This window comes from Tauraco erythrolophus, chromosome 4 (assembly GCF_009769465.1).
Source record: "Tauraco erythrolophus isolate bTauEry1 chromosome 4, bTauEry1.pri, whole genome shotgun sequence".
NCBI lineage: Eukaryota > Metazoa > Chordata > Aves > Musophagiformes > Musophagidae > Tauraco > Tauraco erythrolophus.
Window position 1 is genome coordinate 72744445 of NC_141468.1, and position 27566 is coordinate 72772010.

Consider the following 27566-nt stretch of genomic DNA (forward strand, 5'->3'; position numbering starts at 1 on the left):
GGAGAGAACCTTTGCAGTCAAAAGGATATAAAATAGATTTCAAAAGTGAATTGCAGTTTGAAGAAAAAGCATGATTACTCATGCTGTACTTTATTTTAGGTTCAGTATAACAGAAACACACGAATTCTTGAATGTTATCTTCCATCACTATCATTTTTTTTTCCCCAAGAGCCACTCTCTCCCGCCAATAGAAAAATTGGTCTCTTCATCAAAACAGGATAAAGACATATCTGTTTGCATGAGGGTAAACTATTATTTACTAGGGTATTAAAACACAGAGAATACTTCCTCCAGAGAAACTTGTATCTTCCAATACAGGATACAAAATTTCTTCATCATATGTCCAAGTAGCATTAGGAAACACAACCATTTCACCCTGTCACTTCAACTGCAAGTGTCTCCAAGAGCTTGTTTTGCTAGGCATCCAACTGCAAGACTGCTTCTTGAAGTTACTTTAGGAAATGAATGTTCACACAAGGCCAGGATTGCTTAGGTACAATAAAAGCACATTACATGGGTCTTCCAGAACAGGAAGCTTTGTCTCTGGGATCATCTGTGTTCATTCCAAATATGCAAACTTTGATACCTTCCTATTGTCAACATGAACGAGCTTATTATTTAAGGAAGATGGGCATTTCAAGTTTCTCTCATGTGACCTCTGGTTTCAACAGCCGAAATTCCTCACAATATGGACAGTTGATGGATCGCATATTGTAGGTCTAGTGCTGGCTGGAAATGGACAGTGTTCCTGTACCAACAACAGAAAGGAGGCTGGGGAAGTTAGAGAGCCCAGTTTGTTCTTCTCTCAAATGCTGAGAAGTACCCATACTAGAGGCAAAATTATATTCTCCAGTTGTCAACAATGGATAAGAAAGGAAGAGGTGAAGGCAGATGGAATGCACAGAAGGGCTGAGTTTATCCATCAGGTAAGCGAGGTCAGGAACAAGTGAGGAAATAGAAGAAGGAATAAAAACGAAGGAGGAGGGGGCAAAAATCCAATGATGCAGGAAACTGGGAAGGAAGAGGTGCCTCAGGAAAGGCATAAACCAGGAGTTAACCCTAACTCAATCATCTGTGCCCTACGCATACAAGCCATTCTATGTCCAGATCAGCACCACACGGCATCACCATTATAGGACAAAGTCCCTTAGAAGAAGTACTAGCCCTTGGACAAGATCTCATTGGGAGTAGTGAGGAGGAGTGAGATCTACAATTAACTCCCCACTCCTCAACCCCTATTTGTACCTTCTATTAACTTTTAACTGCTGTCCTCCTCCCCTTCTTGGGACACCATTGAACTTTCGGCCCTCAAATCCACAGCTCTCCAAAGCTGCTCTACCCATCTCGGCAACGAACCTCCCTACTTACTTCTGGTGGAACATTTGTCATCATTGCAAAACTGAATTTTACCATCATCAAGACAAAATTAGTTATCTTGTTTCTTGCTCTTGGAACTGCAAAAATTTAACACCAACTCTCCAAGAGAAATCCTTTCCATTATAGGAAGTTTAGCGTGTAACTACTAGAGCTAGTATTTACTTATTCAGTCATTTATTCTATTGATATTAAGATTACTATGACATTGTTGGAATCTAAAATCAAAGATTTTAAGATACATTATGAAATATTACAAGGCTTTATTCAATTCTGAAAGCAAGAAACTACATCATATATGGTAGTGGGTCAACAGTTATAAGGAAATTTTTATAGGTATTAGGAACAATTTTTTAGATTCATATTATTTTCAGTCCTAAATTGTAAGTACATCAAAATCACTGTTTGTACAATTCAACTTAATTTAAAGGCAAAACTATATTACGAATCCAACATTAACATCAAGTTTTAATTCTTATACACCTTACAAAGTATTTTAAAGTTTTGAAGCATCATCTCCAAAGACATGTCGACAGACACAATAAGACAGTACACAGCAAGTACACATTCTATTTTGTATGAAAGGATGTGATACGAGTCCAATATAAAAAAAAAAAAACCACAACAAAATTAACAGGTAATATTAATCAGAATAAAAATAAACTCATCCCTCAGAATTAGGAGGGAAGAAAGTAGCTCAAAATCACAAGTTCACCTTTTCCTGTCTTTACTTAATTGCACTTAAAATCTTTTCCTCATAATTTAAAGCATTATAATTTAAAAGTGACATTTTCACAGGTACTTAAAACAAAACTTCCCCAAACATTCAACAGTTACAGAAATAAACAAACAAAACAACATCTAATACCAGCAATGACTGTACTTGGGTTATCATGCCATTTAATCCCAGTGAGGTGTTACTGAATGACCTGATGAGGTTTCTTTGGATCATTATGTACTCATCTGTCAATGTTTCCTTCAGTATAAGCTTCCTCTCTTACCTTTCTAAAACATTATTGAAACAGGGAGCCTATTTGACCTGCTTTCTTACACACAAAAATATAATTTAAAATGAAATTATAGTACTAAGCTAATTAATTTTCGATTTTCAATAATGACTTTTTGCAACAACAGGAATATCATTAAATGAAACAAGCACATTGAAGTCACTTTTAAAATAAAAATTTATAAAACATTCCCTAAAAAAAAGGCAGAACAGAAACAAAGGATTTCAAAAGAAAACATTTTTGGTGCTTTCAAAACAATTACAGATTTGTTACGTTAGAATAAATGTCAGTTGCCAAAAGGAAAAAAAAAATTATTTCAAAAAGAATGATCACCACATCAACAATAATGTTCTTTAAAAAAAAAAACAACTAGCCTACTTAACTTCCAGAAAGGGTCGATGATGGGAAAAAATGTGTATAACCGCAACTAGAATTTTCCAGCAGCAATGCAGTATTACTTCAAACGCAACTGTGTGGTAAATCAAAGAAATAGCAGGGGAAAAGTATGATCCAGGTCTTAGTGAATCATCAAAAACAGTTGTCTGCAGATAGACCAAACATGAGAAGTCTTATCAGCTAAGTAATCTGTCCAAAGATTTGATTTCCTACTCAGAACATTAGAATGGCAGGCACTATTTTCCCCTCTCAAATTAAATGTTCCCTCTCTGATTTGCAAATATGAGAACATCACCTACTAAACAGGAGTACTCATTTCGCTATTGATGGTTTTTCACTATATTACAAATCGGGGTTTGGTAGTTTTAAAATGCAGCATTTATTCATTTCTACAACATATTGCAATAGGGCTCCAGCAAAATTTTAGATTTATAGGATTAAAATGGCCACTACTTCTGCATCATAGTCAAAAATATGTATTAACTGCTAGCATTAAATGTCTTGAAAATATGCAGCACCTCACATTTAGAGAAGAGCTGAGGCGTTTAAAAGTTGAGATGAATATATATACGACTGTGATCAAAAAAAGGGGAAAAAAATAAAACTGACTTATTAACAAAAAAAAATATGAAGATCAGACATACCTTTGCACCTGTTTCCTTTCTGTTTAAATAAGCAAGGAATTATAAAGCTGATATTGCATTTATGCAACTTTATGGTTGTAACACTGCACATAAGTCAAGAAAACTAAAATTATACTTCCTACAGCAATTTTAGCTCAGCTACATTTTGTATGCAAAGAACTTTGAATCACAGTATGTTATTCTGCCTCTTAAATACTACAAACACCAAAGTGGTAATGTGGGAATCATAACTCTAACTTTACAAGTTTGCATGAATTCAAGATTTCAAAGAGATCACTGCATTAAATATCCAAACAGCTCTTTAATACCAGTTAACAGTAATTTGTTTGTTCTATTTAGGAACTCGCTGTTGCCCCTTTACTGTCTCTGGTTGTGGCAGTAACATATGGAAACAACATTAAGAATGTCAAAATACTACACACTCTGTTAAATCTTGACTTTTAAAGCTAACTTTATTTAGATGAATCACAGAACTTTCCTCTTTTACACAAGCATAAGTGTGGAACACTCCATTGTCATCCATTGGTTCAATGCTAACACTGTATTACAGACTTAGAATTCTGCCATCCCTACTTAGGAGCAGTAATTATCACTCTCCTTCAATTCTTCCATTTTCAGTACCACCAAATTAAGTATAAGGCTTTTACAACATCTATGATGAAGAAAATCCGTGACTAGTCCAGAACAGAATTCACTTCATCAGCATACTAACTCAACTCAGCGAATACGTCTGTAATATTCTTTATGTTCCTATCTTGTCTTTCAAGATATTTTTTTTTAGTATCAGGAAAACCCCAAAGCACATTTTATTGAAATAATTTTGTGATAACAAAACTGTGGTAACATAACTGTCATCCTTGACTGAGGCAGAAATCAATAGGAAAAGATGAACAAAAAAGAATTATCGGCTTAGTTGACAAAGACTAATGAAGTCTTCTGTCAAAATTGATTAATTTTTCTTCCAAAAAAAGAAAAGAGTCTAATGTAAACATCACCTTGTTAAAGATCTAACTGACTGGCTCTATTAACTCCAAACAAGCTTTTGATAATTCCTTATGTGACAAGTACCAAAAGTCAATTCATTAGTAAATATAAAGGTGCATGAAATAATGCATGTTCATGTAAAAATCAGTTGGAACCGTCTCATGAGACATTTGTTTTACATATTATACTCAAATATTAGCACAGAAATTTCATTTATGAGGAATTAAGTCAATGCACACCTAGAGCTTAGGATGCCATAATCAGTTCCCAAAGCTGTACCAGAGTCACCATGATAGTCTGCTTTTAAGCTTTTCAAGTCAACAGCACTAATAACCAGCTGTTTCTACTGGAAAAAGAAATGCTAGCAAGACAGACATCTGTACTATCTAGCTGCCAGATTTACTCAGTGTGTGGCCACAGGTGTTGACCCTAGTGCTGCAGGAGCCAAAGGAGAAAGACAAAAGGAATTGGCATTAAAAGCTGTACTAACAGAAGGCATTCAATGTTCAAGTTTTATGAAAATAATTTTAACTGTCAGTTCTTAGAAGCATGGCTCACTTTTCTTTTCCAATTTGATTCTCTCTATATCGAGAAGAGAATAAGAGGAAATACATGAGTTTTCTAGAAAGTAAGTTAAAGGTTGTGACACTTGGTCATTCTTGAAAACTGTAGTACCTGACTCAGAGGTATGATACAGACAGATTGTTACTTGCAAACTTCAATAACATTTCCACTACTTAAACACTTCTGCTTAAAGAGCATCATGAAAGGATAAAAAAAAACCAAAATCTACCAATTCTATTGTCAAGAGTTCATGATGACCATTAACTTTAGCCAGTATGACACTCGATAAATCAGGTTTTCAAGCAAAACCTATTTTTATAACATAGCTAAGCAAACATTTCTTTCATTGAGTAGGATGTTACATACATAAACAAGAGAAAAAAAGGAAAAAGATTAGATTATTATACCACCGTAAGTGTTCGGAAGTACTGCAGCCAGGAATTCAATACAAATTATTACAGTAACTGTTAAGCACAAATGAGAAACAATGCAGTAGCTACTTAAAAACCATCCATAGCAGCAAAATAATTAAGTGAAGTTGAATTACCAACAAGAAACTTTTGAAACGTTATGAGTCTGTAATATTTAGTTTGTCCTGCTACAACACTGAAAGAAGACTGAAAACTTCAACGAAAAGTTTGTCTTGTATGTGACACTTTACGCATGTATTCAATGAATGATGTTGGTTTCCGCAATGGAAGTAATTTTAATTCCATTGTCTAGCACCTAATTATACTTTACAGATTTTTATTATGCAACACAAACTATTTCATATTCAAGTAAGTTAAAGCAAATACTAATACAAATACTAATACAAATACTAATACAAATACTAATACAAATACTAATACAAATTGGTTATAGCTACACTAGAACATGCTAGGTCATACTGTTATACACACAACTACTGTGCAAAATGTTTTTCTTTTCATCTGTAGTATGAAATAGATCATAATAAGGATGAGTGATGCAAGTTACAATAATGCACTTATATAAGTGGACTATTAATCATATATTTCTGCTAATGTTAGAAGTCAGTCTCTGATTTAAAGACCTTAAGAAATTCTTTAAATTCAAAAGGCTTCGGAGCAGGCCTGTAGATACTTAACAGAGTACTTGTCAGATATAAATAAACTCTATAAAAAGCCCTTTCGAAAAAAAGTAAGATACTACAAGAAAGAAATTACCTGGAGCATCTTGTAATGATCTTGATGTGAAATTACTTTTTCTTTTTTTTCTTTCAAGAAATCCATTTCTAGAATACTATGTTTTTCCAGTAAATGTTCTAATTCCTATTAAGTTCACAAAATAAAATACGTGAAGTTACAAACATTTGCAAATTGTGAAAATACAGAATCAGTTAATCATTCCAACTAATTTCATTTCTGAAGACTATGATATTCCCTATCATAATATACACAGAGATAAAGGGTTGTGCAAGAAAACTCTGACTGCAGTCTTTAAATTGAGACAATATTTTCAAGAAGTGTAAGGTAACTAAAATCAAAGGCATGTCCTATGAGAAACAGCTAAGGTCACTGTGTTTGTCTAGTTTGGAGAAGAGGAAGCTGAGGGGCAGCCTTATTGCTCTCTACAGCTTCCTGACAAGAAGTGGAGAGGGAGGTGCTGATCTCTACTCCCTGGGATCCAGCAACAGGACATGTGGGAATGTTTCAAAGCTGAGTCAGGGGAGGTTCAATCTTGACATTACAAAACATTTGTTTACTGAGAGGGTGGTCAGACACTGGAACAGGCTTCCTAGAGAAGTGGTCAATGCCCCAAGCCTGTCAGTGTTTAGGAGGCATTTAGACAATGCCTTTAATAATATGCTTTAACTTTTGGTCAGCCCTGAAGTGCTCTGGCAGTTGGACCAGATGATTGTTGTATGCCCCTTTCAACTGAAACTATTCTCTTCTATTCTAATTATTTCCATATTTTTAATCGCTTGTTCTGTCTTTCTGCATTTGAAAAGCATCATATTAAATGTACTTTTAGCAAATGGTTTCACTAAAAAGGCAGAAACCCCATTACATACAGGCCTGCTGATCTCTACCTACACCTCCAAAATGAATAAAATTTTAAAATATTCTGTGATCTTGCAGAGAGACAGCCTAGCAGCCTGCCCAACATGAACCAATAGAGAGGAAGAAGAATGACATTACTGATTAGAAATTTCAAAACTATTTTCTATACAAAGAGCTAAAGATTTTTTTTGTTGTTGTTAAAGCAGCTGTTGCTCCTACCAAACTCACTCCTACTATACATAAGCTGTTGGCACCCTTTCAGTTGCTCAAGAACAACTATTTCTGCAGCCACGCAGGAAACACAGAAACAAATGACCTGCCAGATTGCTGTACAGCTATTCAAACAAAGGCACAAGTGACAGGGTCATAAGGAGGACAGAAAGAGCAGGTCTGCTTAGTTCAATCCTGTGTTTGGATGAAATAACAAAAACAAGTCTTGAGATTCAAAGTCTTTGATTCAACTGTAGAGACAGAAACTGATTGCGCAATGCTTCTTCAATTGAGAGCCTAGCTCTCAACTTACGTCCTCTTATGGTCTGCATTCATGCTTCCATCCCAGCCCTCCTCAATACACTTCATTCCTAGCAAAATCAATCCATTTCAGACCTCCTCATCTTTGGCTCTATTTACTAAAGTCCATCCTCATTTTCATTTCCAATAAGCCATTCCTCCTTCCCTAGCACACCTTGACAGGTAATACTTGAGTGGTATTAAGATTAGCAGGTATTAAACTTACCCTCCCATGCCTCAGTGACCTTTAGCTCACTCGAACACATAACTCAAGGGAGGTCATTCTGCCCCTCTACTCTGCTCTCGTGAGACCCCACCTGGAATGGGGCCACGAAGATGATCAAAGGGCTGGAGCACCTCTGCTATGAAGACAGGCTGAGAGAGTTGGGGCTGTTCAGTCTGGAGAAGAGAAGGCTCCGGGGTGATCTTATTGCAGCCTTCCAGTACTTAAAGGGGGCCTACAGGAAAGCTGGAGAGGGACTTTTTACAAGGACATGTAGTGACAGGACAAGGGGCAATGGCTTTAAATTGAAAGAGGGCAGATTTAGATTAGATCTAAAGAAGAAATTTTTCACTCTGAGGGTGGTGAGGCAGTGGAACAGGTTGCCCAGAGAAGTTGTAGATGCCCCATCTCTGGAAGTGTTCAAGGCCAGGTTGGATGAGGCTTTGGGCAACCTGGTGTATTGGAGGGTGTCCCTGCACATGGCAGGGGGGTTGGAACTAGATGATCTTTGAGGTCCCTTCCAACCCTAACCATTCAAAAAAAAAACCCAAAAAACTACAGGTATAGCTCTGCTTGGTACTCTATCATATTCAAGTCAGAAAGAATATGAAGAATTTAGTTATCTGAGCTCCCAGAAAAAAAAAAAAAAGAAGAAAAAAAGTGTTATGTTGATAAAAATAGCCAAAGACTCTTTAGCTTCATTGACCACACATTCACTCCAAAAACATGTGGGAACCACTATATCTTATAAACACATGGCTCCATGCTAAGAAAACTTGTCTTTTTTTTTTTTTTCCCCTTCCCTCCTTCTTTTGGACTAGGAAAATGGTGGTTTTCCTCAAAGTTTAGAAAAATTCAGCCAAAAATAGACACTAGACATGAAATAAAATATTGTATTTTGCCTAAATTTGGGCAATCTCTCTGGAATTTGGCTAATTTCTACAAAAAATGCATTGCAAACTTTTGCCAGCTCCAACTATACTTAAATCCTAAATAAATGCCAAACATTTTCATTAAAATCTATTCATACCTTTTTAATTTTTAATTTTTCTTCTTCAGCAGTGCAAAGCTTGATTTCTAGGTTTGCAACAGCTTGTTGAAGGTAGCTCTTTGGTTCATTTGTTCTCTGTATCTCAGCATCAACCAAAGCAATGGTAGATGTAACTAAATTCTTGTCTTCAGTTACATTCAATGAAGCAGCTGGAATATCTGCTTGAACCTAATCCATATGAGAAACAAAATGGTAAGGGAAATGATAAAGGGAATTCAACATTCCAGTCAAGTCAAATTTCATTTCCAGATGACATCACAGAACTCAAGAAATACTTAATACTAAGGTTACTTTTTTGAAATCACACTTCTCTGAAATTGGCCACGCACACTCTCATATGTAGGATGTGCTGGCCAAAAAGAAAGCTCCAACAATGCAACAGTAGCTGGTAATTCTAGATGGATTCACATCAATCGTCCTGATCTCAGCTGCTTTTCAAGAATACTTTCGGAGAAGGCTTTAAGAAGGAGGATGGCACAGATACCTCAGTTTCCAATGAGGTCAAAACACTCAGAAGAGGTGAAGAGATAGAACTGAAACTGAATCATTTGTCTCAAAGCATCAGGCTTACAGGGAAATAAACTCTCCTTGCATTAGTCACTCCATATTTTCATTCAATGCAAACTGTAAAAAGTAGCCATGGAAAGGGAATACAAATTTTTTGTGCTAAATTAAATATCCCATCCTGAGGCTAGACCAACAGAATAAGAGTAATTGAGGCTTAAATTGAGGCTCCTAAAATGGAGGCTTCTAGAATATAAAACCCAAACCAGATGAAGCACATAACAAGCCCATATTTTCAGAAAAACACAAAAATAAATTAGGTGAGGTTTAAAATATTTTGTGGTATAATTAACAAAAGCCAAAGCTTCTTTTTTTATAAAAAAAAAAAAAAGAAAAAAGGCAAAAACTTGTTTATATTGCAGCAAAGGAAACTCAAAGGAAAAAGTTTATAAACTAAATTTGGCTGCCACTTTTTCAACAACAATACAAAAGCCAAGAGCACTTGAGATTTGGGGAGGAGCAGTGAAAGGAACATCTCAAAGTGTTTATTAAGAGAGGTTTGACTGATCTGATTTAATCCATTCCCTTAACACCTTTTATTCCAAACAGACACTCAAGTAATAGATTGACTTTTTAATAAATAAGTATCTCTTGAAGGATTTAAAGAAAGAAACAAACAAACAAAAATAGCTGACATTTAGTATACACGGGTATATGGGATCTAGTAGACAGAACAGCGAGAAAGCAAACTGCAGTTTGTGCTCCAAATTCCCCTTCTGTACAAAGCAAAGTTAGATGTGCTAATTCTACTTCTGAGTACTCCTCAAGATTAGAGTCTGGCACTGAAAAATTGTGATGTTGGAACCTGAAAAGTTGAAGGTTTTTTTACATGAAATCTCACGAGGCTCTGGAGACATAACTATAGAACAACACAGTTGTCACAGTTGTCCTAACATCCTCCTCTAACAAGTGTGAGAATATTTTATTATGGTTTTATGCCCACCATTGTTCTTTAGCTTTACCCAAAAGTGCAAAGTCTGACCTCCATTTCAAAATAATGTTAAAGAACCTCCTCTCAACTCCCTTTCTCCCTTTAGTAACAGTTGCTAATGTTGTATTCTTTAACTTGTATTATTTCCTGCATTAAAAAGAGTTTATGGAACCATGGGTCTCAGTAGCTGAGCAGACCAAGACGAAAAAGACTGAAACATGGCTTACAACTAGAATTTGCACACATAATTATTCAGAAGTAACAAAGTGTATTTCTTATTTTTAATAAGACGACCTAACTAAATGACTTTTTAGTTTTAAAAAATACACCTAAGCCTTAGTAGTATGGAATATCCGAAGTTCATAGAGAATTGTCTCCATGGGAAGGATCCTCCACACTGCTGGAGACTGATGACAAAGCAGAGATGCATATGACGTCCACGAAGAACTCCACGCCAGAGCAGGTGGCTATGCCCCAAGAAGACGTGATTCTGTGGGAAAAACCCGCACCAGAGCAATCTGATGGGTAAGGATTGCATCCTGAGGGAAGGTCTCATGTTGAAGTTGTCTGTGGACTACTTTCCCATGAGGAGGGGCTCCAATGGAGCAGGGGAAAAGAGCGTAAGGAGTCCTTGGCCTGAAAGAGAGGAGTGGCAGAAACCACGTGTGACAAACTGACCTGCAACCCCCATTTCCCTGTGCCACTAGGCGGGGAGGTAGAGCCATGAAGAAGGGAGGGGTGGGGGGGAAGGTGTTTTAAGATATGGTTTTGTTTCTCATTATCCTCTCTGAATGAACTGTTAATGAATTAAATTGATTTATCCCCAAGCAGAGTCTGTTGTGCCTGGAGCCATGGTTGTTGGATGACCCCTTCTTGTTCTTATCTGGATGCTCAGGCCTTCTGTTACATTTTTCTCCTCTCCACCTCAATGAGGTGGAGGAGTGAGCGAGCAACTACCTGGTAGCTTAGCTATTAGCTGCTGGCTGGGCTAAACCATGACACCTAGCTCAAACAAGAAAGGATACAAGTTATTCACATTTCACCATCAGCCAAAATCAAAAAGGTAGGATCTGTTGCGGCTGAAGAAAAGCATATTTTGATCATCCTGCCAGTAACAGAAGTTTACTTAGCAAAACATTGTCAGAGAGGCAGACGAAGAACGTCCAACACAGAAAATTACCCTGGATGGCATCAGTCAAAAAACAAAGCAAACACTCCCTCCCTTAAGAAAAAAAACCCAAAACTCTAGGATTTCTAGGAAAAATTCTTAGGTATTACTTGCATCTGGGCATATCTCTTCTTCACTTTTTACAGGCTTTCCCCAGATCATTAGGCTGGGAACAAATGCCAAACTAACTAATTAATTACTAACAATGAACTATTGGAGCTCTACTAACTACAGTCTTTCTGGAAGTGTGATCACACAGATGGTGCTCAAAGGAAAAACAGGAAGAGTCAGTTTAAACAAAAGAAGTATTTTGCACAAGTTGTTTAAATAGCTCTAGAGAAATGCTTTTAAATGGTCAGATTATGGAAATCCAACTTAATCATGAAATTCAACTTTCACCATGAGGGGCCCTAGGACTTGATGAAACTACCTGAAGAATAATAAACCAAGTAAGTGCTGGAAATGGAAGCGTCACAAACTAGCCCAAAATATTGATTGGTTCAGAGAAAGACAGGAGTACTTTCTAATTCAAGTATATACATCCTGAAACAAGGACCTTTACACTCAATAAACTTGTTCAAATAGGTGTCACTGCAATCAATGGCAATAAAAATTCACTTGGGAGGGTAAATTTATTTAATTCTCTCAACCGAAATCTTGAACTCTTGTACTAATCTCCAGGCAGAAATTCTTTCCTCTCCCATGCTCACCTAATCGTTTAGATAAAAGGAAACATTTTTGCCCCTCCAAAGAGAAGCTAAAGTCAGTTTTCAGCAGTACAGCAGGCACAAGGAGAGATCAAGATCACACAACTAGGACTATGTCAGATCGCCAACAAAAATTATATTTTAAAAGTCAACTTCAAAAGTAATAGAGGAAAAAAAGTAAAAATATAATAAAATAAAAAACCCTTAAAATTAATGTAATTATAATGAAGTAGAAATTAAATGTTAATTCTCTAATCCTAAAACCACTTGAGAAAACATAAAAGTATGACATCTCTACAGCCATAATCTTTACAGCTTTAACAGTAAGACATTTTTTCAAGATAACCTTCCTGCTATTGCTTCCTACTTTCATGCTTAGCACTATCAGCATGCCTTTAACTTTTAATAACTCTTTAACACACTTATTTCTCTTGCAGTCCATACCAAAGTAGTATGGTGTCTCCTAGTTATTGGATTTAAACATAGTTTTAAAATTATTTTACTTCAAAATCTGTATCTCAGAAATTCAAAGACCACCTTTTGCTCTTAAAAGGCAATTCAATCTAAATTTGCACAGGAAAGTTACAATGCTAAGACATTTAACACATCAAGTGCCCATACTGAAACACAAAAATTGTGGTTTTACCTGTTCTTCAAGAACAGCTGGGTTTATAACATTGTTGGCTGTTTGAATAGCTGTTGCCACATTATCACTTGATACAGTGAATGAGTCAGAAGGAATCAGGCAGGAAGCAGGCACAGAGTGCTCCAGAAGAACGTCAGGAGATATATGGACTTCAGATACTAATGCAAGAAATAAAAACAGAAAACAGACACAATATGAAGCAGCATTCAATAATTAATTCTGTTTCTGAAATCTGTACCTAGCAAAACCCGTCACAGTAGCAACAAGGATAGTCATACTAACGTACAGTTATATATCTCTTACAATCTAATTGCACTGAAGAATAATTCCGTACAAAGTTCTTTTATTTTTGAGTGCTATCAACCTAAGGATATTCAGAATTGTACAGTCACATGAAATTTAGGCTTGTAACTTACACAGAGGTTTCACAAGACAACTGCCTTCAAAAGCAGCAGTTTTAACTTTTGTTTCTTTCCACTCACATAACCTTTCAGCTTCAGCATGATCTTTAATCACTTTAACTCAACTGTAAAACTGTACTTACAGTTTCCTAAGTTTTATAAATTTTATGGAGGTAAAAGGCAAATTTTTTAAAGGTAAAAAAATCCTCAACTGTCTTAGAAGACATATACAAACAGCTTACCAAGACACATGATAAAAGCAGTTCTACATTTTATAAGACATCAAAAGATAACACAGTAAATAACTCTCTAGCTAATAAATGTTAAGAGTAATTAATACCAGAGTGAGAGCTCCTCCATAGCAATTTCCAGTTATGCCAAAAAAATCTTGAACAGTGGATAATCATTATCAACCTGGCACAACACAACTCGAGCACTTTTACAAAAGATTCAGACAAAAAAACTAAATAAAAAGAAAGGAGAGGAGAAAGCTTTGCATACATTTTTCATTTACCAGCAGAGTCCTGCAAACTTTAATATGGTCAGCTACAGGTATGCCTTTGCAGTAGACAAAAAAAAAAAAAAAAACAGATTAAGTTATGAATCAAAAAAGGGTTAAAATGTTACCTAAAAAGAGTTCCTAACAGTGACTGGCTATAAAGATACAAAGCTGACAACATTACATTTGCCCAATTCTTCCCATTAAATATTTATCCCAGCCCAAGCTAGTCACATCCTTTAAGTATCTCACCAAACAAAAACTCTACACTTTTTTCTATTAAAAGTCTATGAGATTCCCTTTGAAACCATTTACTGACTACATGCTGACAGTACCAACCTGAAATTTCTGACAGCAAGAGGCTCTTCTATTAGAGTTAAGTACTTCTATACAGCCAAAAGTATATCAAATTGCTTGAGAAAAAAGCAGTTCACACTCTCATTATAAATCTGGTAAAATGTAAAAGATGCCTCTATCCTGGAGCAAGGCTCAGCCTCTCAGTATCACTGTTTGATACCGCAAAAGTATGCATGCACAGCACAAACAAGTCTATACGTTGGCCTAAAGGCATTCAAAAGGACACACCAGTCCTTGAATGCAGGCACTCTGTGTCCCATCTCCTTTACCTCCCAGTTCTGGGATTCGAGTTAACGTAGAGGAACGTGCAAATCTCATCTAACAAAAAGAAGAACGAAAATAGACCATAAGACAGAAAAATATCAGGATGCTAATTGCAGCAACAGTAGATTTGGACATGTGGGAGAAAAAAAAGACAGCTAAGCAGAAAAACTGAAACTTGGATGAAAAGTCTAGAGGACAGTACTTCAGCAAACAGAACAGTAACCAATTTAAGTAACCAGGACAAACCAAAACAGGACCGGGACACAATTGCGTCTTTAACAGTTCTCCAGAATTAGAAATGGGACCTTTTAGGCTTCCTTTATGTACCACAAGATATCCACGAAACCTACCGAAGTATTCCATTCATCTCTCCCCTACCTTTCCAAAAGTTTGCTCACAAAGGCAGCTTCTCATAACCATTACCTACATTGTTAGTTCAAATGACAGTGAGATGATAACAAATATGACCTTTTTGCTTCTAAAAACCAATAAAGTCTCAGTTTTAACCTACCGCTTTATACTTTGAATTTCAGTTTGAAATCAATTTCCAACAGACGGAAAACCAACTAAATAACGCACCGGGCAATTTTGACTGAGCAGGCAAGCTGTTTCTCTGATTAAAACTGTCAACTCACAAGGAAAAAGCTAGTAGGACACTGATGGTGTTAGTGTTCACCCTTTGGTGATGATCACCATAGTATAAGCATAGCTCCCTCATAAATAATTGATCACAAAAGTAGAAAAGGAAAAAGGAGTCTGAATACAGATGAGGAATGAAGACTCAGAGACTAAAGCTTAAGGAATTCATACATTTTAGGATATTCAATACTAGATATAAGATCATTTTTCAGATAATACACTTTTATGTGGAACCTTCTACAATCAAATCGAGCCTTCAGTTATTTCAGTTATAGTAATGAATGCTTAGCATTTTGAAGGGGAAGAAAAAACAGAAACAAAAAACCCATCTCTTGTCAAAATAAAGCCTAGGAAATGAAGAGCAACAACTGGTGACCACCTCTGAACGCTGTGGTTTAAAATTATTCAACTAAATACATGACCTTGCAGAAGACAAGAAAAGGCGGCAACTCTCCAAGGTATCATGCAAACATCTTTTTTACAAAACCTTCTTTTCACTTTCAGCAATGTTAAAGACTCATAAATTAGACATTCCTAGAATTACACGTGCTATGTCTGTAATTCAAGCTCTCTTAATTCATTCCTCTTGTGTATAGACTGCTGAAATTGAGTCAGCATTTTAGTTCAGCTCAAAATTCGCTTATGAAGACGACCCCTCATTCATTCCCACTTACCACGACTTAGTTATAATGGAACAGTTTCAGAAGCCCTGAAACAAAAAACTTGCCTCTGATAAAACTACCTGACTGGACTCCAACTGCTAATGGACGTTCAAGTCCACAGGACCAGGTTAATGCTACTCTGAAATAAAACTCCTAAAGCACATCTAGCATGGATATTAGCTTTTCAGCACCACTTTACAGATCCTTTCCAATTGCTGCACCTCTGCTATGATACACAGCCATTCTGATAATAATGACAAAAATATTCTTTCACAGTATCCTGCCCTAATGCAATATATCTCCTCTATCTTCTTCAGTAAGCAAGGCAGGAGTCTGATAGTCCTGAGGAATTGCCAAGTAAAACTGATATTGTTCATGGATCAAAGCTGCAGTACTATAATGAAAAGTTGCATGTGCTAGATTGCAGTTATATCAAAAGATATGCCCAAGAATGTTGAAAAAAGATACAGCTATAAGTTATTGCTAGAGATGTACTTAAAAACCAAAATCTGATAATTTCTGAACCCTCAACTTCCCAATATTAAGAAAAATCTATCATAAGTTTGTATGTAAGAACTGACAAAATCACGCAGTTTGTTAATAGAAGCAGAGATAAGTAACAGTCTGCAATCTTGCTCACAAAAGAAAAATCCCGTATCTTTATCCTAGTAAAGAAGCTAAAATAACTATTAAAATCATGAGGGAATCAGAAATCCTGAAAACAAAACCAAATGCATTAACATGAATTGTTAAATCAGTATTCTATGAGAGTCATACACTTTTGAGCTTCAGAATGAAGACATTAGATATGAAATATACCACTGAAAAATTAAACATGAGTAACATTTAATAATTGGATGTTATTTATAACCAGCACTTACTAAGATGATATGACAGCAGGGTTCTGAGCAAAAGACTATAGAATAATTTTTTTACATGCTTTCGTAGAACGTTGCACACTACTAGCAGCACAGTTCCCTTGCATGTAGGTTTCAGCTGTTAAAACTAAAAAACTCAAGAAACAAAAACTACATTTCAAGCCTAACTACCCATGTCTTCAACAATACAATGAAATGACTCTTTAAATTATATTGTATACATTGTAAACTGTATTACTGAACATTTTCAGAGAAAAGTAACATTTAGATAGAAAGTTTAAGACTGTTTCTCTGTGTCCAAATTTCAGTGATCTACTTAAATCCCAGCCTTACATATGGTTGCTGAAGCACAACTGTAAGAGACAGAAAACTGTACTCCACAAGGCAGGAATTTCTGTCAACTGTAACATTGGAGCTAAAACACAGGGATCAACAGTCTGCATAATGCTGAATAAACAGCTTAGGGAAAAATAAACTGAAAATTGATGTATTTACAGACATCAACCAATTTACTTTTCCCAATACACTGCAAACTAGCACACAACTGAATATGTCAAATGTATTCTAAAATACATAAGTAACATGCACCTAATAAAATTAACCTATCATTGCCAGTGAGAAACAACTTGATTTATGAAAGAACAGAATCTGTTCCAAGACGAAAAAACCCTTTCCCTGTGAAACAAAAAGCAACAACTAATAAATTTAATTCAAAATAGGCAAAGTATTTCCTGTACTTACACTGCTTGTAGCTCAATGTAAATGGTTAAGTATTAGAAAGGGTTAAATTGCTAAAAGAATAGGTGGAAGGATACATTAATACATATCAATTGAAACCCAATATGCCATAACAAATGCTGTAAGAGTCTCAGATGGCATGCATAGCATTCTGCAAAGCTGTAGGAGTTTTAGTAGTTCTCTTGGCAATTTTCCCCTTCTTTTTCCTTAGCAAATTTCCTAATTTTTCACTTTCCAAAACCCACACTTTTAATCACTGTCTTTGCAGATCACCGATTCACCAGAATGAGGTGCATTTCCACATCTGTTGAGGAATTAGAATTAAGATCAACAGGTAAACATCTACATAACACTGAACTTGATAGTGATTTCTCTGTTGACTTCAATGAGCATGAATGTCCTCCTATCATCAGGAAATACTTGGCTGCTTCTTTACAGATACAAGTTTGCAGCAGTACATCAACACATAGAGAGGAAGAAAAAAGCACTCTTAATGAAGTTTCAATATGATTTCTTATAGTTCACAGCAGAAAGCTCTTCCCCACATTCTGTTCTTCCAAAGTCAAACTATTCTAGAAAATAAGTAACTACACGTACAATTTCAACATCTTAAATCTAAGGCCATATGGAAATACTAATTTTATATCTTAACTTCTTATTTAAGTAAAACTTATATACAGCTACCAATAATTTACAACACTGCAACCATTTAACTGAACCTCAGAAACAAATCTTGCAGTATTCAATGACTACACAACATAAGAAAACTAAGAACTCATTCCCATCAGTTTTGTTTTGTTTTTAAAAGAAACTGGTTTCCAGAAAACTGCCAAAATATTCAGTCAATATGGCTATCTTTTAAAGCAGTTTGGCAACTGTAAGGAACATAAAGAGGAGGTGGTACGTAATCTAATAAACATGCAACAAGACAATCTTTTAACCATATGTAAATTCTAGATAGTCAAATCCGAAAAGTTATAGGACTCATTTTCAAAGCAGCATACCCCAGATAATGGAAATGTCAGCAAACGAAAAACAACACCCTTCCAGAGTTAAATGAGGCTGTATACCATTGTCAACAAAGACTTTTGAACCCAGTCCAATCATGGCAAGGAACGAAACCAGTTCCTTCAAATCTCCTTAGGGCTATATTAGTTTCATACTACTATTTTCCATCCCTCTGCCACCCGTCCCAAGTCAGGATGTTAGTATTCTGCATAAAATCAAAATTTATTGTGAAAAGAAACAACTGAAAACAACCATTTCAACACAACAGCTAAACTAGCACCTTTCAAGCCATGCAGACATCTGTTTACATGTCTGCACACTAATACAGATCACCCCATCTTGTGTTTTAGATTTCAAAACTTCTGTTCTTTCAACACTGCAACCAAGACCATCGGAAGTACTGAATTCTCAGTTGAAACATGAAAAATAGGCTTTGCATACATACAGTCCATCTGCATCGTTAATGAAAGACTATTAGAACAAGGAGGAAAACCTTCCCCAGTAATTTGGAGGATATTCTGTTATTGAAGCAGGCATTGAGAATTCTCACTATCAGACCAAACATAAAACTTGGCCAAATGAATCTAAAGGATAAATTAAGAACTTCAAAAGTACATATGCTATCTCCAGATCTTCTTACAGAAGGTAAGCATATTGACATGACACGAAGCACAGAAAAGATTCCAAAAATAACTTAATAAATAAACAAATAAATAGAACTCCTCCGACATACCTTTTCTCCAGGAAGTACAGAAATAATGTTTTAGTGAAAAATTATTAAGTAAAATAACTTTGGATCGATAGAGACTGGAGGCCGCATATAAACACTAACAATTTGTCTAATATATGTGGCCAAAGAATAGAAGAAAGCTTAAGAAAAGTGTTACCCTGTAAGCAGCCAAACCAATGAAACTTGGGAATGTGATACGGCTCCACATTAAGACATGCAAACTTAGATGGCTACATGAGCGTCACAGTCAGCACAGACTTATGTCAATACAACTGATGCATACAAAGAAGCTACTCAAGCTCACCCTGCGGATGCTTTTGGGCATCTGACAGCTCTCCAGTTCCTGAACTGAACTGATCACATTTCCATTAAACAAATGGAGGTCACCTAGCTCATTTAAAACAATGAAATCAAGATGTTTATACTTTAGTGCTGGCTTCCACACAGTCATGTTCTTGTCCCCTAATTCTTTTAGCTCCTTCACTTCCCATGGTCCTAGATGGCAGCTATACATTAGAGCTCTTCTAAATCTCCAAATATGTTTCAACACCAGACAGCTTCTATAGAATCTACAGTGACTGGATTAAACCTTCCTTTTCTCTGGCGAAGAACCACGTGAAGCTCTATCATTACTGAGTTCCTGATAAAATAATAGAAGTGTAATTAACAGCAACTATAAATGACTTCACTAAAACTGAGCATCATTTTCAAAATCGATAATGGAACAGGAACTGAAAGCAATAGCATAAGCCTCATTTCCTCATGAAATGAAGCTAAAAAAAAAAAAAAATCACCTTCAATTCATTCACATTTAACAGTACCATGAATCTGGTTTCACCTAACACTAGTAAACAAAAAACAGCTTGAATCAGAAAAGCCTGCTCAGACTGCACTTCCAGCCCATTCCGAAGTGGGAATTCTGTTTAATTTCCCTGGAAAAACATATTTCATTCTGTTTTGTTTTGTCTTCTTTTTTTTCCCCAAACTTTTGTTTTACTTAAAACAATTCACAACAGATACATGGCTCCATCTCAGCCAAAACAATCCTTTGGAGAACATCTGCTTCGTTTTTCTGTCTGCTCCACTACACGAGTTCCTTCTGATGTCCAGAGAATTCCTGCCAAAACGAAACACTGATGCAGCATGTAGAGACCCAGATCCTGTTCCAAATATTCACTATAACCAACAGACATATTGTTCACAAACCTAGAAAAGCAGAGATAACACCAGACTCTGTTGAAATGCAAGCATAGTGCTAAGTTTCAAGATCCTCCTTACACGCATAAAGGTACACAACCTGACACCTACAGACGTGCAAGAAAATTGAAAGTTTGTACATCTCTTCCTCATGAAGAAGAAAACCCTAAAACTAATAAACGAAAAAAAAGTAGGCACTTCAATATTCCAGTATACATTTACTGAATGGCAAACTGACATCGCTCTTAAAACCTTATTTTTATGAAGTTGCATAGCAATGTGTTTCTACTACCAAGCATGTAAAGAAGAAATAAAGTAAAACTGACTTACAAATAATTATTTCTTTCATTGAAGTATCTTGCTTATCTTTTGCAAGGACCATTCTAGAGTCTAACATCATAGAATGGTTTGAGTTGGAAGCGACCTCTCAGATCATCCAGTTTCAACCCCCCTGCCATAGGTAGGGACACCTGCCACTAGATCAGGTTCCTCAAAGCCTTATCCAATCTGGCCTTCCAGGGATGGAGCATCCACAACTTCACTGGGCAACCTGTTCTAGTGCCTCACCACACTCAGAGTGAAATATTTCTTCTTAGATCTAATTGAAATCTACCCTCCTTCAGTTTAAAGCCATTGCCCCTTGTCCTATCACTACACGCCCTTGGTAAAAAGTTCCTCCCCAGCTTTCCTGTAGGCCCCCTTTAGGTACTGGAAGGCTGCTATAAGATCTCCCCAAAGCCTTCTCTTCTCCAGGTTGAACAACCCCAACTCTCTCAGCCTGTCTTCATAGGAGAGGTGCTAAAGCCCTTTGATCATCTTCATGGCCTTCCTCTGGACCTTCTCCAGCAGCTCCATGTCCTTCTTACGTTTGGGGCTCCAGAGCTGAATGCAGTATTCCAGGTGGGGTCTCACAAGAGCAGAATAGAGGGAGAACCACTTCCCTCAACCTGCTGGCCACATTTCTTTTGATGCAGCCCAGGATATGGTTGGCTTTCTGGGCTGCAAGCACACATTGCTGGCTCATGTTGAGGTTCTCATCAACCAACATTCCCAAGTCCCTCTCCTCAGGGCTGCTCTCAATTCATTCTCTGCCCAGCCTTTGTTTGTGTTTGAGATTGCCCTGACCCATATGCAGGACCTTACTCTTGGCCTTGTTGAACTTCATTAGGTTCTCACAGGCCCCCTTCTCAAGTCTGTCAAGGTCCCTCTGGATGGCATAGCTTCCCTCCAGCATGTCAGCCACATCACACAGCTTAGTACCACCAGTAAACTTGCTGAGGGTGCACTTGATCCTACTGTCCATGTCACTGACAAAGATGTTAAACAGCACCGGCACCAATATTGACCCCTGAGGAACACCACTCATTACTGGTGTCCACTTGGACATAAAGCCATTGACTGCAACTCTTTGAGTCCAAACATCCAGCTAATTCCTTATCCATCGAGTGCTCCTTTCATCAAATCCGTGTCTCTCCAGTGTGGAGACAAGGATGTTGTGCCAGACAGTAACAAATGCTTTGGACAAGTCCAGGTGAATGATGTCAGTTGCTCTTCCCTTATCCACCAATGCTGTCACCCCATCATAGAAGGCCACCAAATTTGTCAGGCACGATTTGCCCTTAGTGAGGCCATGTTGGCTGTCACCAATCACCTCTTTATTTTCTATGTGCCTTAGCATAATCACCACAAGGATCTGCTCCATGATCTTGCTGGGCATGGAGGTGAGACTGATTGGCCTGTAGTTCCCTGGGTCTTCCTTTTTTCCGTTTTTAAAAATGGGAGTTATGTTTCCCCTTTTCCAGTCGGTGGAAACTTCACTGCACTGCCAAAGCTTCTCAAATATGATGGATAGTGGCTTAGCAACTTCATCTGCCAGTTCCCTCAGGATCCGTGGATGCATTTCATCAGGTCTCATGGACTCTCATGCATTTTCAGGTTCCTTAGATGGTCTCGAACCTGATCTTCTACTACAGTGGGTGGTTCTTCATTCTCCCAGGCCTTGCCTTTGCCTTCTGTGACTTGGGCACTGCGGCTAGAGCACTTGCCAGTGAAGACTGAGGCAAAAAAAAAAAAAAAAAAAAATCATTGAGTACCTTAGTCTTCTCCATATCCTGGGTAGCCAGGTCTCCTGTTTCCTTCCGGATAGGGCCCACATTTGCTCTAGCCCTTCTTTTATCACCAACATACTTCTAGAAGGTTTTCATCTTGCCCTTGATATCCCTGGTCAGATTTAATTCTACCAGGGCTTTGGCTTTTCTAACCTGATCCCTGGCTGCTCGAACAATTTCTCTGTGTTTCTCCCAAGCTTCCTGTCCTTGCTTCCACTTTCTGTAGGCTTCCTTTTGTGTTTGAGTTTGTCCAGGAGATCCTTGTCCATCCATGCAGGCCTCTTGGTGTTTCTGCTCGACTTCCTCTTTGTTGGGATTCACTGCTCCTGAGCTTGGAGGAGGTGATCCTTGAATATTAACTAGCTTTCTTGGGCCCCTCTTCTCTCCAGGGCTTTGATCTATGCTACTCTATCAAGTAGATCTCTGAAGAGGCCTAAGTCTGCTCTCCTGAAGTTCAGGGTAGTGAATTTGCTGTGCGCTCTCCTCACTGCTCTAAGAATCTTGAACTCCACCATTTCATGGTCACTATAGTCAAAATATTTCAAAGTTATCACCTTAAATAAAAAAGTGTATCAAGTTACCTCCACTAACATCTCTGAAGTCAATAACACCACATTCACAGTTAGATTTGGCCACTGTATTAAAAAATAGCTCCGTTTAAATATTGATATTAACGTTCAATAAATGAAATCATTTGAGAACAGCATCTCTTACTTTTTTTTTCCTCAGAAACGTTAGTTCATTACTCCAAAGGGCAAAACCCCCTGAAAAATGTCTTACAATAACAAACCAAGCAAATATCATGAGTTCTGTAGCCAGCCATAATAATTAACACAGTCAGCTTCTTTCAGTCTTTTCTGGGAACCAGGCAAACTAGTGATAAGGCACTAGAATATTCCATAATTTATTTTAGAATTCTTCAAAACAAGAATTTTTGTTTTCAGTTCTGAACTGCATTTCTGATGCAGATCTTAATGTCTGCATAAACGTAAGATCTTATTCTCCATTATTGCTCTTAGAGAGCTCTCATCTTTCCAAAGAACAACTTTTTATTCCCGAATTTTTTCATTGGTTTGGGTTTTTTTTAAATAGATTTTCCTCTTTTTCAACTTTATGAATACATTTACTGAATCTAAGCTAAGAAAACACTGATGTTTGAGTAGTTCCCTCACATCACTTCAAAGCCCAGACATTGAGTGTACAGTAGTGATCCTATTTAGTACTTCCACATGTTAAGGCTGGAAAGAAAAAAGAAAATCCATCACATACACAATGACACTAAGTAAGAAGGACTACTTGTTTCTACTTCAGTTAAACAATTAGAAGGAATAGACTCAATACAGCAGGTAGTTCTTCAGAATTTGCTAACAGTGGTAGCAAAGACATCTAAGTAGCAGGACTGCACAAATGCAGCGCAGAAAGCCAACCATACCCTGGGCTGCATCCAAAGAAGCGTGGCCAGCAAGTTGAGGGAGGTCATTCTGCCCCTCTACTCTGCTCTCGTGAGACCCAATCTGGAATACTGCATTCAGCTCTGGAGCCCCAAACGTAAGAAGGACATGGAGCTGCTGGAGAGAGTCCAGAGGAGGGCCACGAGGATGATCAAAGAGCTGGAGCACCTCTGCTATGAAGACAGGCTGAGAGAGTTGGGGCTGTTCAGCCTGGAGAAGAGAAGGCTCCGGGGTGATCTTATTGCACCTTTCCAGTACCTAAAGGGGGCCTACAGGAAAGCTGGAGAGGGACTTTTTACAAGGGCATGTAGTAATAAAACAAGGGGCAATGGCTTTAAATCGAAAAGAGGATAGATTTAGATTAGATCTAAGGAAGAAATTTTTCACTCAGAGGGTGGTGAGGCAGTGGAACAGGTTGCCCAGAGTTGTAGATGCCCCATCTCTGGAAGTGTTCATGGCCAGGTTGGATGAGGCTTTGAGCAAGCTGGTGTAGTGGAGAGTTTCTCTGCACATGGCAGGAGGGTTGAAACTAGATGATCTGTGAGGTCCCTTTCAACCCAAACCATTCTATGATTCTATGTTATTTTTCTTTCACTACTTCCTCATTCCTTTATACTCATAATGTATACTTTATCACAGAGCTAAGGTGTTCGGACCAGTCCTACTTTCTATTTCCATGTTTACGCAGCAGCTGGTATGATGGGTTCTCTAATTCAAACTTGCAACCATGAGAGATAAAAAATAAAAGAAATTGTTCTCACTTTTACCATTTAGAATAAAATCAGTGTTTTCCTATCAGGCGACACTGCTAGAGAAAGACGTGCATGCTCTCTGGTAGTTGTCCTGGTGGAAGGGGAAAGAATGGTATGATATTTCTGCTGTACAAATTCTTATTTCTCTCCCTTTCTGAACCAGCAACCACAACTAATAAACATATTTTGATTTGAAGTACTTCAAAGAAAAGACTATTTGCACATACCAATAGACATTTTGTCATATTGTAAGTCTATTGAAAAAGTGAAATCGATGCTCAAAAAGGTAGTAAGAAGCCCAAGACAAATTTCTAGGGCAAAATTATTCACTGTCATCAACATTGAGTGCTTAGAAGTAATTTCTGATTTCTTCCTGCATGCTGAGAAATACTGCAACAGGTTTCTGTGTTTTGTTTTATAACTTTTTTTAGCTTATAAACATCAGATACAGAGGAAATTGATGAGAAGAGTAATGTACTCCTCCTCCATAAAGTTCATCAAATTTTGGGTGTATATAATGGTATCACACTCCAAATTTACCAAAATAGCACCATAATACATTTGAGTTTCTGATGTTTTTCAGCAAACCTTACTGACTGATGAATTTCTAGTGTAAGACGAGAACACAAGTTATATATAAATAACATTGGACTGATAATTCAGTTATTTCTGTTACTGAAAACATTAACATACAAGTCAATGCCTAACAAGCATTTTGATCGATCCCATTAAAATCTGGCCTCTTGCAATAAGTTCATTTATTCACAGCAACATTTGCATGAAAAAGTCATGTAAAGATTTTACAGTAATAAAATATTCTGAATGTAAGTGGTTTTCTTTTAATTTTGAAATACTTAAAATACCTTGGTATAACCTACCCTAAGACTTCTGTGTCACTTACAAATCATACAAAAAACTTCCATATTACTTAAAAATCATTTAAATTCTGTACATCTTATTAGATTTAAATTAGACTTCATGAGATACACACTGCACAGATATATTTGTTTCAATTTTATTTAACACATTTAAATATGCTAATGAATTCAAGCACTATTTTCAAATAAGTCAAAACAACAAGATGAATAATAAAGTTATTTGGGAAAATACAGCTTCCTCATTATTTGTTTTCCTTTATTTTAATGACAAATAAAACTAATTATTCTATAATGGATGAAAGCCAGTAATGCCAGAAATGAAAAAATAAAAACATTTGAAGAATATGATTTGTTGAGACCTCATATTGAGACAAATCCCTGTCTTATTTTTAAAACTATAATTAGTTTGCATAATAATATAGTAACAGGCAGAAATCTTTAGTTACTGACCAAAGAATAAAATGTGTGGTGTTTAAAATGTGAAAGTGAAATCCAGACTAAATTTCCACAACAATATCAATTGCCAATTAAAAACACATCCTTAATCTTTTAGTTTTACTGATATTGTATATTTATCCGCTATCAATGAGCTTTTATGAATTTCTTAAAATGCAGACAGGTACCAGGCATTTATATAAATTAATAAAAGTAGCTCCACGATGTTTCAGCTTCTGCTTGAGATAAAAGATATATAACATATTTTCCAACTTTAAAAGCTGCTTAAGCAAAAAAGAAAGCAACTAGAAGACTTTATCACAAAGAAACCTAATGGAGGAAGCAACGTGTTAAAGTCCTGTTTTTAATTTTACTTCTTGTATGTTTTCCCATCATTTCCAACAGATCTTCCATCCTCAAAAGCAAGAATATCCTTTGAGTGAAGAAGCTCCATTTCTTCTTCCCATGAGATGTTGATCAGCCCTTGAACTGGAAAAACTGCAGTTCTCTTTCATTCCTCAAGAAAGTTGCACTGTGAGAAGTGCAGCTTTCCAAAATAATTACTCAGGAACATTCCTGTGTTAGGTTTTCACTGCTGCCTATTATTTTTTGTGTATATACACCCTTCTGGGTACTAATATTTACAGTGAATAGAGGAGGACAGCAATACATTATTAAGAATTTTTATAGTGATTTTATCAATACCTGTGGGAAACGCTGCCCAAGCAATAGCAGGGGATGTAGTCTGCTTTTCACCATTTCCACACTCATAACTCTCTGCTGCCTAGGAACACAAAAAAAATATTGTTACATACTTTACAAAATGCTATGAATTCCTATAAAAATAGTTGAAAACAGTTAAATTTAAAAATTAAGTCATACAAATTACATACCTCAAATCCTCCAAAGTCATCGTCATCCATTTTTCAACTGGTACTAGAACATAGCAGAAATCTTGGTTTAAAAACAAAACCAAAACCACTAGATTGTTATATCACTTTTACTTACAAAATATTACCAACTAGGAATTAAAATGACTCATGTATTTGTACTTCAGTTACATCACAGGTGAGTAGAGACCTTCACTTGGATACAATTGCTACCTAGCTCATCTATGTGCTCTTCATAACCCCATCATGTTCTCAGTTTGAAATGAGAGTATTCAGTCTTTCATCCAAGTACTCATCTCCACAGGTTATCTGAATTCTTTCTACTTTACAAGTTCTACAAAAGATCAAGGGACATAAAAATAAGAACTTTTTGATGTAGAGGATGCAAGTGCTAGAACTGCAAGATCTCTCTTAAGAAGCACTTTTTTATTGATCAAGATAAATGATAGAACTGGGTATTTTACGATGGAATTTGAACACATTCAATGGAAAATATAAGCACTGCTCATCAATAGCCAAAGATATTTTGAAAGCAAGAATGCAGAAAAAACTTTCCAAGACAGGAAAACAGAAAGTAGGTACTTTATAAGCTGTATCTATTGCTCTCAAGTCTCCAATACCTCAACAGACGGTACTGAAAACAGCAAATAGCCTAGTCTGGATATATTAAAAAAAAAAAACACCAAAAAAAAACACAACAAAAAAAGTAGTTCAGGAAGTAGGATTTCTGACCATCAGATCCCAAAATGAAGCATTTTCTTCGTTAGTAATAAATACGATCCAATTTAATGCAATCACGATCTACCACATACTTTGTAGTTTTGTGCGTATGATTTAAAACAGAAAAATATTTTCCATTGTTAAGTTGCTTTTCCAAATCAGCACT

General features: G+C 36.6%; 1 protein-coding gene across 1 annotated transcript in view; it reads right to left on the reverse strand.

Moving 5' to 3' along the window:
* CCDC91 (coiled-coil domain containing 91) overlaps positions 1–26713 on the reverse strand; it is a 128168-nt gene extending 101455 nt beyond the window's left edge. The window contains exons 1-5 of the mRNA XM_086610468.1: positions 26684–26713; positions 26496–26574; positions 12794–12951; positions 8757–8945; positions 6157–6261 (exon numbers count right to left, since the gene is read on the reverse strand). Coding sequence (XP_086466594.1) covers positions 6157–6261; positions 8757–8945; positions 12794–12951; positions 26496–26574; positions 26684–26713 — 561 coding nt within the window. The remainder of the gene's footprint in view (positions 1–6156; positions 6262–8756; positions 8946–12793; positions 12952–26495; positions 26575–26683) is intronic.
* Positions 26714–27566: the final 853 nt, after the last annotated feature.